Source organism: Salvia hispanica, chromosome 4 (genome assembly GCF_029641045.1).
Source record: "Salvia hispanica isolate PSC_SH4W2 chromosome 4, Shi_PSC_v1, whole genome shotgun sequence".
NCBI classification, from domain to species: Eukaryota; Viridiplantae; Streptophyta; class Magnoliopsida; order Lamiales; family Lamiaceae; genus Salvia; species Salvia hispanica.
Window position 1 is genome coordinate 15,685,637 of NC_142695.1, and position 13,645 is coordinate 15,699,281.

General features: G+C 31.6%; 1 protein-coding gene across 2 annotated transcripts; it reads right to left on the reverse strand.

Annotated features, from left to right (window-relative positions):
• Positions 1-539: 539 nt before the first annotated feature.
• Positions 540-4,515, reverse strand: LOC125192227 (protein NRT1/ PTR FAMILY 4.3-like). 2 transcript variants are annotated; one of them, XM_089057805.1, is made up of 6 exons: positions 4,399-4,515; positions 4,097-4,273; positions 3,805-4,022; positions 2,903-3,343; positions 2,049-2,146; positions 540-1,432 (listed from the first exon to the last, which is right to left on the reverse strand). In XM_089057805.1, the coding sequence occupies exons 2-6, from the start codon at positions 4,227-4,229 to the stop codon at positions 676-678; spliced, it is 1,647 nt and encodes a 548-aa protein (XP_088913931.1). In that variant the 5' UTR covers positions 4,230-4,273; positions 4,399-4,515; the 3' UTR covers positions 540-675. The 2 variants fall into 2 exon arrangements, with proteins under 2 accessions (XP_088913931.1, XP_047945698.1); XM_048089741.2 differs by lacking the exon at positions 4,399-4,515 and having other exon boundaries at positions 4,097-4,339.
• Between the last annotated feature and the right edge of the window lie 9,130 nt (positions 4,516-13,645).

Genomic DNA, 13,645 nt, shown 5'->3' on the forward strand with positions numbered 1-13,645 from the left:
AGGTGTGATCCGTTACTAACTTTCTTAAGTTGCTAACTCATCAATGCAATATATTAAAAATATCAACATGATGCATAAACCTAATTGATTATTTTAATACTCCCTCCGTCCCGCTTTAGCAGTCCCATTGACTTTTCTGCCCTCTTTTTGTAAAAATGATAAAAAATAGTTAAAGTAGAGAAATGGTAAAGTAAGAGAGACAATAATATAGATAAGACTTTTCTCTATATTATTCTCTCTTTTAATTTACCGTTTCTCTTTAACTATTTTTTATTATTTTTACAAAAAGATGGCAGAAAAGTCAATAGGACTGCTAAAGTGGGACGGAGGGAGTACATCGTATTGATATTGATATTTAATACAATGTGTTGGCATTGATTATGTTGACATATTTAATACACTGCATTGATGAATTAGCAAGTTAAGAAAAGTTAGCATTATAATGCACCCTCGTGAGTACGTATGCATCTTATACACATACTACATATAAATACATTTATAAAACACATATAAGTAGAGTATTATTGATACACCACTAGTGGATAAGCAACACCATTTTTATAACCTTAATGATCAAATGACCTGATCTACAAATTATGACATACATATCCTGTACATTTCATATGCTAATTAAAGCATAGTATTAGTTACACCCCATTGCATCTCCAAACCAAATCACACAACACTATCACCATCACCATCACCACCAACCCTAACACCACTGGAATACCAATTAGCCCAAAACAGATAGTTAAGAAAATTAAGAAAGCTAAGCACCGCCAACAGCCAATAAAACAGATCCAACCGATCCTTATCAAGGTCATTATCCCTGAGCCACCCCGTCGCCCCGTCCACCAGCGACACCAGCACCGAGCTCAAAAAGAAGCCGAACGAGTACGAGCAGTAGGTCACGGCCGTGAGCGAGGCCCGCATCCCCTCCAGCGGCTGCTTGTAGAAGAACTCCACCAGCCCCACCGCCGTCAGCATCTCCGACACCCCAAATATCACAAACTGCGGCGCGATCCACCATATCGACAGCAAGCTGCCCCTTCTCCTGCGCTCGACGAGGGCGGCGGCGACCATGGAGAAGGTGGAGAGGAGGAGGCCGGCGCCGAGGCGGCGGAGGGGGGTGATGGAGCGGGGGGCGGCGGCGTCGTAGAGGGGGACGGCGAAGATGAGGATGAGGTAGGGGATGGCCTGGAGGGAGGCGGGGGGGATGTGGAAGGAGGAGGAGAGGCGGGTGTTCATGGCGGCGCCTTGCTGGACGGAGAAGGTCTGGAGCTGGGCGAGGATGGTGTTGAAGATGATTGTGCAGCATAGGATTGGAAGCACTGATATCAGAGTTTTCACTTGCTCCACTTGCTTCACACTGCATACTCTCCATTTACTACTCTCTCCTTCCTCTTTCTTCATGCATGCTTTGTTCAACAATCTGTGAATATTTTCAATTTTGTTTTAGGCTTTAGTTGCATGTGAATCACAATATTCGCCAAATTATTTAAAATATCATCAACTTTAATCACCAGCAAAAACTATAAAGTTTAGATCTATTCACAAGGTAAAAAGTTTTGATGAATTTTTATTTGATACTAATAGGAGTCACATTTTGGCGTGGCCACGAATTTTAAGAAATTAATGTCGAGTGAAAGATGGTTAAATAAATTAGTGGACTATAAGTCTCATTTACAGATATTAGTTTTATAATAAAATGTTAGTAGAATAAGTTAGTTGATTATTTATGGTAAAAGTGAAATGTGAATTTTATTGTGGGACAAATCAAAATAGCAAAATGTGACTTTTATCGTGGGACGGAAGTAGTACTGTATATTAACTGAGAAATCATACGTAAACATCGTACGTAGTCGAAATGATATTATCATATATATGAGTGACTAGTTTTTTTTTTCATTGCGATACACTAGTTTAATTTTTAGGGTGGATTTTGTCTAATTGAAGAAAAGAATTTATTATTATGAATCATGCCAACTTTGATTTTTTTTAAAAAAAAAGAATTATGCACGATGGAAAGTGGAAATAGTTAAAATTACCTGAATCTTAGGGTGGGTTGACTATTGGGAAAACTGTCGGATATGGTGTTGTCAGATGGGCACACATGCTTTCTATTTCGAGTTGCAGCCACAATCACCTAAAACAAAATACATAAGGAAAATTAGTAAGTAAAACATTAATCTAAACAAAATTTCGATGTGCAAATAATTTTCATAAAAATTGATCCGGTTAGATTCAACTTTAGAGGCATCATGTACCTACAATTTATATATGTTTATCTTTAATATTCAATAAAATAAAAATAAAAATAAAAATAATGCGTATGTGTGTACGTTGATGTATTATAATTAGGTGGAAGCTAGATGCCAAATGTTCCGACATAGCTGAATTAATGTAGTATTATAATTCGACACACATGAATGGCTAATCAGCACCTGCATCAAGTGGTTAACTCTTGCTATTCGATTATTATTTATTTAGTATTTTTCTGTTTCTATAACTGAGAGTTGGAGGATAATTTAATCTTGATCAGCTAAAGGAAACAAGAATACATTCATAATCAGCAGAGACAAACAGCTGCACTATCAAACAATATACATGCATGTTACAGAAAATTTGATGAATACAGTAACATATAATAATCCTAGAGGAGACAGCTAAAGAAGTTGACTAAGATTCAAAAGGTAACTAGTATGTTTTTTTATTTATTTATAATTGGCTCAAATAAAAAATAATTGAATAATTGGTGATATATATGGTTCATTTATTACTAAAGATTGTAATTAAAATTAGGATGGAATGGTAATTAATACTCCTACTATCAATAGTGTACATCTCAAAATGGGACATTATTAATAATGGACAAAAAAAGTGATTGAGAAAAAACTCTAACCTGTGCGATAGGTGTCAATACGCTTCCTCGGGGAGGCTTGTTCCGATAGAGAAGCGTGCCGGAAATGATGATAATGAGGCCCATAGCCATGGCGGCTGCCGAGACACCAAAGCCGATATCCATGCCCGAGTGTGTCTGGACGTAAACGAGAAGGGTCAAGGCAACAAGTTCGCCCAATGAGAAGGCAAAGTAGATAGCATTGAAGTAGGAGGAGAGTTTCTTGGATTGTTTTGGATCATCTTGGTTGAATTGGTCAGCCCCATGAGCTACCATGTTAGGCTTAACGCACCCACTCCCTAACGCCACCAAATAAAGAGCCACGAAAAATGTTAGGGCTTGCAACCCTTTGGCTTCCACACATTGCGCGCTATCCTTTACCATGTCACACGGTGGCGGCTTCAGCTCGGGCAAATGGGCTTGCACCGATAGCAGGATCAAACCCTGTCTCGCCCAAAATTATCATGTCATTTATTCTAATCAAATTAAATATATAAAATAAAATAAATACCGTTAAACAAGGACAAAATCAGAGTTATGGGCAAGAAAAAATAAATTTGTTTGTTTTACTTTTTTTAGTGTTAATAAATGTCAATACTAAATAATCATGTCAGAATAAGTATTTGAAAAAGATTTCAATTTCCAAAAGTCAAAGTGAGACCCTTGTATTTCACTACCACACTCTCATTAATACACAATCAAACAATATTTTAAAATATAAGCCAAGTCAACTTTAGTCACTCAATTGTAGAAGATGCAATATACTAGTATAAGATAAATATTTTCTATGAACTTTCCAATATGTTTGCCGTATAAATACAAAAAACTAAAATAGAACAAAATCAGGCCAAAACCTTACCTTTTCACTGTGTGTGTGTGTGAGAGAGAGAGAGAGAGGAACATACCGAGAGTTCAATGAAACCAAAGATGAGAGTGGTCCAGAAGCAACCGAGATAAGAATCAGAGAGGAATCCACCAAGGAGTGAGAGGATGAAGAGTGTTCCAATAAAATTTGTAACTATATTTGCAGCTTTTGAGAGGGAAAAGTGCATCTCATTTATAACATATGTTATCAGATTATTCCCAACTGCTGCTATTGCCATTATCTCAAATCCTTGAAGCCCTGCACATCATTATATCTATCATCATCATCTCTCACAATATTAAATATTAGTAATTGAGAGAAAGAAAAGGAACCTAGAAGAAAGGCAGCAGCTCTCATGCCCCCATGCTTTTGGGGGTTGGAAGGCTTTCCTCTCCAATCAAGAGTGCTCTCTTCAGAAACCTTAACTTCTGCCTTCAAATCCTGCTCCTTTCTTGAGGCCTCCATTTTCCTCTTTTTCTTTTTTCTTTTTCACACACTAATAGGTGTTTCTGTGTGTTTACACCAAATTAATATGTTCGAGAGAGAGAGAGAGAGAGAGAGAGAGATATATGTTAATTGCTTGGAATATTTTGTATGAATTCAAGGATGGTTGGGCTCCAATATATATACTCACCAGCATAGGTTCAAAAGTCAAAAGGCAGGCTTTGTAAAGTTTGTACACTGAGAGATATGAACAACAGCCAGCACCCACACTTTCTAATTAATACTCCAGTCTCCATTAATTGTCTTATTTTACAATTTTTGTTCGATAGTTATTAATTGTCTCATTCTACATTTGTTATAGTATTTGATGATTGAATTCATATTCCACCAACTCATTCAATTCACAATTATTTCTATCCACTTTCAAATGTTTCATTTTTCACCTATCAGCCAATAAATATCTCATTTTACTTATATTTTATTATACGTTATACTAAACCATTTCACTCATATTTTATTATAAAATCAATATATGAAAGTAAGATACATAGGCCACTTATTTTTCTATCCTTTTTTTTTGCAAAATTAAATAGGGAGTAATTTTTAAAACCCAAGGTGATAAAAAAAATGAGACATTTAATATCAAACAGAGGGAATATATAAAATAAACCCACATTCAACTAATTTGTTTTACTTTTCTTAACAAAATTAAAATATTTTTAAAATCCTGCGGCAGTATGAAATAGAACAATTAATAGGTATTAGAGAAAGCACTAATCACACACTTCCTTAGGTTATACTACATATTAATAAGGGGGGTTATGATTAATTGAGATTTTTTAGCTTAATTGAAAATTGAGATGTATTATCAACCATTCATTTTTATTAAATAAGTGGTCCAGGATTTGCCACATGGAATATTTTTAGATTAATTAATTATGAAAGGGTAGAATGGTAATTTCATGGTACATTTTATTCAATAAATATTTTTTTAAATTTTTTAAATTTTTTTAAAAAAAAATTAATTTTTAATTTTTTTTTGTCAACTATATATACGATCCTTGTCAACTACACATATAACTACATATACAATTAATGTCAACTACACACATATAATGTCAACTACATATACAATTCATGTCAACTACACATATAATGTCAACTATAAGTTGTTGACATTTGATGTGCAGGCTATTGACGATAATACCCCCGAGTTGACATAATCTACTTGCGATCGACATTTCGATGTTGTGGATGAGTGGATGAAAATGCATCTGAATTCTTAATTAAGCTAAAAAATCTCAACCTAATTCAACAATACTAATAAGTATAATAAAATATTTGAATACATAATGGAAGTCGAAATAAAGATTCCTACAAAATAATTGGTCATGTTGGTACACATTAATTGAATCTTTAACAAAAAAAGTTCTTAATTCTTAACAAAATTAAAATTAAAATATTTTTAAAAACCCTCATCAGTATAAAATAGAACAATTAATAGGTAGAGAAAGTACTAATCACACACTTGCTTAGGTTACACATACTAATAAGTATAAAATATTTGATTATATAATTGGAAGTCGAAAAAAAGTTTCCTACAAAATAATTGGTCATGTTGGTACACATTAAATAAATCTTTAACAAACAGTTCTTAAATATAAAAGAGATAGATATAGTCCCATTTCATTGGTTGAGAAAATAATGATTTATGAAGATTGCTTACCATTGATTTGAAAATACCAAAAAGTAGAATTCAAATTTTTTTCCCAGTAATTAAATTATTTAATCAATAGATATAATAATTATAACTAGCATGCAAAAAAAAAATTTCCCTTATGGATTTTCTAGTAACAACATTATTAAGGTGCATACTACATAAAAGTCTAAAATTAGATTAATGTATATCTTTGATTTTATTAATAATATTATAATAATAAACATACTCCTATAAGACAAGGCACAAACTTGACAAGACAATAAAATAATACTAATAAATATGTTAAATAGGCAAGTGGGTAAGAATCGATTAATGAGGGGGGGAATGTGGTTGATAAGAAAAGTTGGGCTATTAATAATTAAGAATTCCTAAACAATGCACTAATTTTGTTCGTCGCTTGCAATTTGCAAGTATGTACTAGTGTACGGAGGATACATCATTAATGACAAACTAAAACTTTTTAATCAAGTCTCAGCTATTCTACTAGTGATTATTAGCAGCAAATTAAATGTTCATGGAAGATTTCACTTATAAAGTAATGTGCAAACTTTTGAGTACGGTAGAAAAGAAATTGTAATATATGGGTGCCACGTGAGTGTTTGAGACCAAACTATAGACTTCAAGTGTTTCAACGAGGAAACACAAGAAGTGACTAAGAAAGGTATCCGCGTGAAGGTTGGAAACAGAGCCCAAAGCAAACACTCACAACAATAAAAGACACATGAAATGATGAAATAAACATGATCGATGCATGTTGTGCAAGGAAGATGTGAAAACTATCAAGCATTTCATTTTTCATTACATATCATATTTGGTATTATTGTTATCTTTTCCACCTCGAATGTTTCCATTTACCATGGTCAATTCTAGATATATGTGGTTTTATAAAATTTCAAGTTCAGTTTTAAGTTTGATAAGTGAATTTACGACGTCTTGATAATTTGGTCAAAGTTTAATACTGACCCAATTCTCCTGGACTTTTGATTGATACCTCACAAATTCGTTGCTTGTTAAACTGTCTCGTATTAAACCTTCATTTAACACTCCATCACAATTTTTCACTGAGAATGTATAAGTGCCAAAAAAAAATTAATATATCACAAATATATCTATGTTAGAACTTGAAAAAGTATATACACGAGTGTAGGACATTGACATGTACATGGATTATGGATATATGGATCATGCCGCCTCATTTGACCACTTTCTTTTTAAAGTAGTAGTAGTATGTTTTTTTAAATTGAAATGGACCAATTTCATCTTGCTTCATGATTTCAATTTATTGACAAATCTTAGAAGCATATTACATTTTATGACACTTCAAAGGTCAACCTCAATAAAAAAATAAATTAAAAAGGCAAAAGCAAATTGGTTTCATCGTCATAGGTGAGTGTGTTTCTTTGACATATACAATTAATCTTATACTTCCAAACAACACAACATGATTTCTCCTTATCCTTTTAATTCTTCCCCCCATGCTTTTGTTTCAACACCACCACCGCCAAAGCCCCACCTCATCCCCTCTCTCTTCTACTATATGTATATAATTACATTTATATAAAAGGTAGTTCCAATTTAAAAAAATCTATTTCTAGTAACTAAACCTTAATTAACATATTATAATACTAAGCATATACTTATTATCTTAAAATAAATATTATTATTATAATTCTACGTTGATAATTCATTGTTCTAAAGTGAAGTTCTAAATTGAGAAACCACCTATTTTATTTTCTCTCTAGATATATATGTCCTACTACTTGTTTTTCGTTGAATCCGTACCAAATCATTACTTTAAATCCGATCATTTGATATCTTTTCAAGTATTTGTCATTATAATAGTGAGATATTAAGATGCATGTACCCAAACTAATTCATGACATTTTATGGATCCTATGCAAAATAACAAATAAATGTTTGTTGCTTTTGTTGATAAAGACCAGTGATATTCAATATTCATTATAATGTGATATACTATCATTTCAATTCAAACAAAAAATGGTTTTTTTTTTATATTTTATTTAACCAAAGGTGTACCGAACCCGCCTTTTGGCGAAATCCGACTAATCTTACTCGACCGGGCTTGCGGATTAAGGCATTTAGTAATAGTTTAATCCAACGTTAGTTATAGTTAAATCAGCATTTCTCTAAAATAAATAATAATGTAAACAGAATTTGAATATTAAATAATTAGTAGTTTTTAAATATATTTTGTATTAGAATTCACAAATCACAATTGTGGTTACTTTAATCTTTGGCAAGGGACGTAGTGGGGAAAAAATTCATTTAATGTGTCACTCAACTTAATCAATGTATGGAGCTTTCATTGGCCAGCACTGTCGGTATGGTGAATATTATTGTTCTCCCATTTATTGGTGCAAACATTGTACAAAGGTCAACTGCATAACCGATCCCTATATTACTCTTTTCATGACTCACTTTATATTTCATAAAAAAGTACTTCTAATTATTTTTTTGTTAAATATTTATTTTATTATATAATAGTACTTGGATTTTTACGTTTGCCATGCATGAGTAACTTATAAAATAGTGAAATAATATAGTTTTAATTTATTTTGAAAAAATAGGATTTCTTTTATTATATTTCAATAAGAACATCATCCCCACCAACCACGCCTAGTGTAATCTTCCTCGAATAATGACATTCTCGTGTCGGAGTCAGTGGCGGATCCAAGATCCGGAAACGGAGGGGGCGGAATATATAGTATTAGCTTGATTTAGTACGGATATGGCTATTTTTTTCGTTATTTGGGGCGATGCCGGAGGCAAACAGAGGGGGCGGACATGGTAATTTTACGTCCCGATAAGTGGAAACTAGTCGCACGGAGGGGGCGACCGCCCTCTCCTGCCCCCCCTAGATCCGCCACTGGTCGGAGTGGAGAGTTGGATGTTCTACCCGTTGGACCCTACATGCTGGTTTAGTGCTATCGTCCATAGATCACGGTGTTGTAATTCTATCCCAATTTTTTGAAATTGAGGTTCACTTTTATTCTTTGTGTGTACTTATTATGTTGCAGTGACTATTGTCGCATCGTCTCTGTCTTCTCCATCGCCATTCGTTTTCCTGAATCCCTAGAAACTAATAGTGGTAACAGCAGCCGCCAGGAAAAAAAAATTATCTTGAAGGTGAAAAGGGGGGTTTGATTTCATTATGATATATCTAGTAATTTCCATCCAAAATGTAGGCTATAGATGTTGAGCTACGACGTGGCAGCAAAGTATTGAATGGTCGGCTCGATGAGAAGTAGAAAGCTCAAGTGCATCATAACCTAAAACACCTAAAATATTTATAATTAAGAGTGAGAAGTATTTAACCATTATAATCATATTTTATAAGAGTCGAAATGAGTCAAATTATGACAACCATGCATCTTAAATCGATCCAACATCTATGTTTATGCTTATCAGTTATGAACTCATAACTTTAATATTGGAAAACTTTTGTATACCATTTATAAGTTAATGGCAATTTCTGGAAAATTGGAAGTCAATTGGTTTAGAAATTGTGTTGCTTTAGATCCATTAAGATTTGAGAGGCAAATCTCTCAGCATTATGTATGTTTGTTATGTAAGTATTGTCAAAAAAGGAATAAGTTGGTAAGTAAGCACTAGAAAAGGTATTAGCCTTTTCCCTTTACTTTATTGGTTCCCTCCACCAAATTCTTAATTCGGTCCTCTCTATTTCTTTGTTCATGTGTGTTTAAATAAAGTGCACTAAGTAATAAATAAATAGAGATTTAATATTATTTGTTTTCTCCTGCAATCGGTACTTGATAGGAAGATCTGTTATTAAAGATTACTCCATATACTGTATTTATTACTACTAACTTTTATTTTTTTCTGTAAATTGAAAGTCTATGACAACATTTTCTTTTACATATTAATTAGTCGAGGTGAATAAAAATAAAATAGTATACTTTTTCATTGTTTATTTGGATGGATTAGAATTTTGGAGTGTCTAAAGGGACTTATAATTCTCATTATTTATAACTATTTGATGGTTTAATTAGGGTACACAAGCCATTTCTCCAAAGAGATGAAGAAGTACCTTGCTAGAAAAAAAAAACAAGGTAAATGAATCATCTAATATATTCTTATATCTCATAAAAAAAATAAATATTGTTGATTAGTCGCAGTATAAGAGAATTTGAAAAATAAAGGCTTAAAGCTAGAAATTCATGTGATATAGCATATTGTTTACTAAAAATATAAATGTACATAAATAAAAATGACGGCGAGAAGGCCATGCGTTGAATAAAGGAATATTAATATTTAATTAATTATGTGTGCACATTTTTCTTTGAGTTAGCACGTTCTAATTGCCTTTCGGTGGTCAACTAGGCTCTTATATAGCCATTCTTTTTCTAAATCAAATCTTATTTATTTATCCAATACTCCATAATTATATATAAACACACACACACGAATAAAAAGAAGAATGTGGGCAAGTCAAAAAATGAAGAAAAAATTGAAAAAAATGAAACCTTTTAGCTTCCAAATCCAATTTGATTTCTCGACAATTCCCACTAAGGGTCGCATTTTCTTTATATCCACGTTATTCCTTTGATCCTTTCATTTTTTATGTTATCTGTAAATATTATATTTCGACTATCATAATATTAGGGAAGATTGCTAATATTATCCAGTATTTTGGGCTAATATATCATGAGGTATAAATTAACCTACTTCACAGTCGAAACAATTTGAAGCCAATTATTAATATGCTTTGTTTCAATACATATCATAAATGAATATGATTCAGTATTCTATTTCTACTATATGATGTTGGTATGTAATGGACGTCGTTTTAACATTTAAGACTCCTGTAAAATTTATTTTGTTGAAATACAATATTACCCCTCATTAAGTCTCAAAAGGTTTATAAATGAAATGATGGTTCATATCTTACACACGAGACAAGAAAGAGGCAAAGTCAGAATTGAATTAACTCTAGTGGAATAAATTATTTCATAAACAAACTATCAAACTTATAGGAAGCCCAGCATTATTTCTTTTACTCAATCTCCAGATCTACTCAGAAGCCCAGTCCGAAATAGGCACCTCTATAGTAGTATAATTTACTCCCTCCGTTCGGCATTAGGAATCCCGATTAAGTTGGATGCGGATTTTAAGTGTGTAATATTTGGAGTATGTGATAATGGAATTTGTGACCCATTTGCTTTATTATTCGGATGTGTTTTTACTTATGCTTTTTAGTGTTTATACAGTAATATTTTTATTTCATTTTTTGTGGAAATGTCTAACCGGGACTCCTAATGCTGGACGGATGAAACTCATCCTTTTTAAATTTCAATTTTACTATTGTTTAAAGAAAAAATGTCCTCTTTCTTTTGTTCACTTCAATTTACAAATCATTTTCACCCAATAGATCCTCCAACTTATGTTCTAAATCTGCCATTGAAGATCCCAATTAATCATCTTTGTGCTCTTGCATCAAAACATAATTTTATTTTAAAAACTTAATATTAAAATTACTAAAAATGTAAAAATAGTCTAGTTATCTTTTATATAAAATAATAATAATAATTATTATTATAATGGTGATAATAAATGATTTAGAATGAACAATTTTTATAAGAAAAATTCAAAGAATGGGAAAAGAATGTGTTGAAATAAATGAGTGATAAAATAATACTCCATCCCTCCGTCCCACACTTTGTCGCATTTTACCATTTTTGTCCGTCTTACAAAGTTTGTCCCAATTGGAATCTTTCTAAAAATAGACATTAAATACACCTCTCAATATCCTCAATGTGAGACCCTTATTTCACTACATACCTCCATTTAATACAAAGTCAAACAATTTCTTAAAATTCGCGATGGATCAAATTAAGAAAAATTTTGTGTGACGGAGGAAGTAATTAATTAAGAAAGTTAATGTAATTTAAAAATTATGACTCATACTCAATAATAATAATACTAATAATAATAATAGTAGTAGTAATAAATAAATATAACTATAATTGTAATGTTAATATTATTTATTATTATTATTGTTATTATATTATATTATCATTAAATAACTTGGTAACTAAATCTTAATTCATTATATCATGAAAAATAGTAGTACTAATGTAGTAATTATTATTATGTTCTTGATTAATAATTTATTACGAAAATCTTAATATAATTTTATATTTATAGATTATATCATTATTTTATTAATTAACTATTTAGCTTTAATAATTACGTCAATTAGTTAATTCAGTCATTATGGTAATCAGTTAATTAATTAATATATATGTTCAATATCTTAATAATTTTTTCCTTGATATTTCCAAATAAATGACAAGTAATCTATCAAAAATATTCTCTAGAATAATATTTCGAATGAATAATCATAATCTTCAATAACATTATATTCATAATAGAGTCAAAATGCTATTTCACTAATAATTGATAAGTATATTACTCCTAGTTTTTATTATGTATATTTATATACTAGTATATGATAAATAAAAATCATGAGCCCCTTGTGGGGATTGACACATAACATGTGGTTCCCGCGGAAAAAGGAGGGCTCTCCAATTTGCTATAATGTTACTCTATCAAAACTAGCATACAATTATTTGTATACGTATGCATGTATCTTCTCTTCTGATTGTGTGTGTGTATGCAGTATGCATGTTTATGTTTATGTTTATGTTTATGTTTTTGTTTAATTGGTTCAATGGATGGAACATGATCACCCAACACACTAAGTACGAAATATGGCTATTGATGATCACATGTTGATATTTCACTAGTGGCTACCACGTGTTCTCTTAACCTCCTTTCGTTTAGAGGAGATTATAATAAAATTAATTTTTCTATATATATAAGGTTTATTTATAGGTTGGATGAAAAAGGCAAGAATGTACTACTGTTTTCCCCATTTCAAGAGTTTGCATTTATACCTGAATGATTATGAAAAGGAAATGCGATTGAGAATCTGTCATATCTTCAATGCTCACATATTTTCGAAAATTTTATGGAAGGACACTTATTACATACTCCACTCCATAATTTCAGTTTTCATTTTCTCACCCAAATAAGAAAAGTGGAGTTTCAAAATATTTATAACCAACTGTATATTAACATAGAGCGTGGTTTATATTTTATATGTTAGGCAAACAAAACAAAAACCTTGCTTAAGAGATAACTAAAATCAGTACTTAATTTTACTATAAATTACTCATTCTATTATTGATTGGTTTTAAAATGAAACTTCATGAGCTTCTATCGTGATATAATTGCAGATTATTGTGAGTTGAATCATTAATCGACTTGAAGGATGGTGTTAATTTCATCTTGAAGGTTTAGAAATAGAAGAGGGTTGGTAAATAAAACAAAAAAAAACAAAACAAATATCTCACTATATAAGTCTCATAGGCTACTACCATCACCAATTGATTAAAACGGAAAAAGAACAAACAAATATCTCACTATATAAGTCTTGTAAGACAATTCTATCACCAATTGATATTAAGATGGAATTCAATAGACTTTTATCAATTTAACGTGAGCTACTACTCCTCTTATGTATCGAACTTAATCCAAGTTGAATTGGACTACTTTAGATGGGGGACAATTTGACTCCTTTTTCTAGTGCACTAACACAGTGTTGTTTAGGCCATGCCACTACCGTCAAGGTTCAGCGTATGTGTATTCGAGATTTCACCAAATATCATCTCTC

Coding starts and splice junctions, on each gene's coding strand:
- LOC125192227 (XM_089057805.1), bottom strand. CDS start 4,229: ATGGAGGCCTCAAGAAAGGAGCAGGATTTGAAGGCAGAAGTTAAGGTT. Junction 3,344..3,804: donor TTGGTTTCATTGAACTCTCG/GTATGTTCCTCT, acceptor TGGGCGAGACAG/GGTTTGATCCTGCTATCGGT. Junction 2,147..2,902: donor TATTGACACCTATCGCACAG/GTTAGAGTTTTT, acceptor ATTTTGTTTTAG/GTGATTGTGGCTGCAACTCG.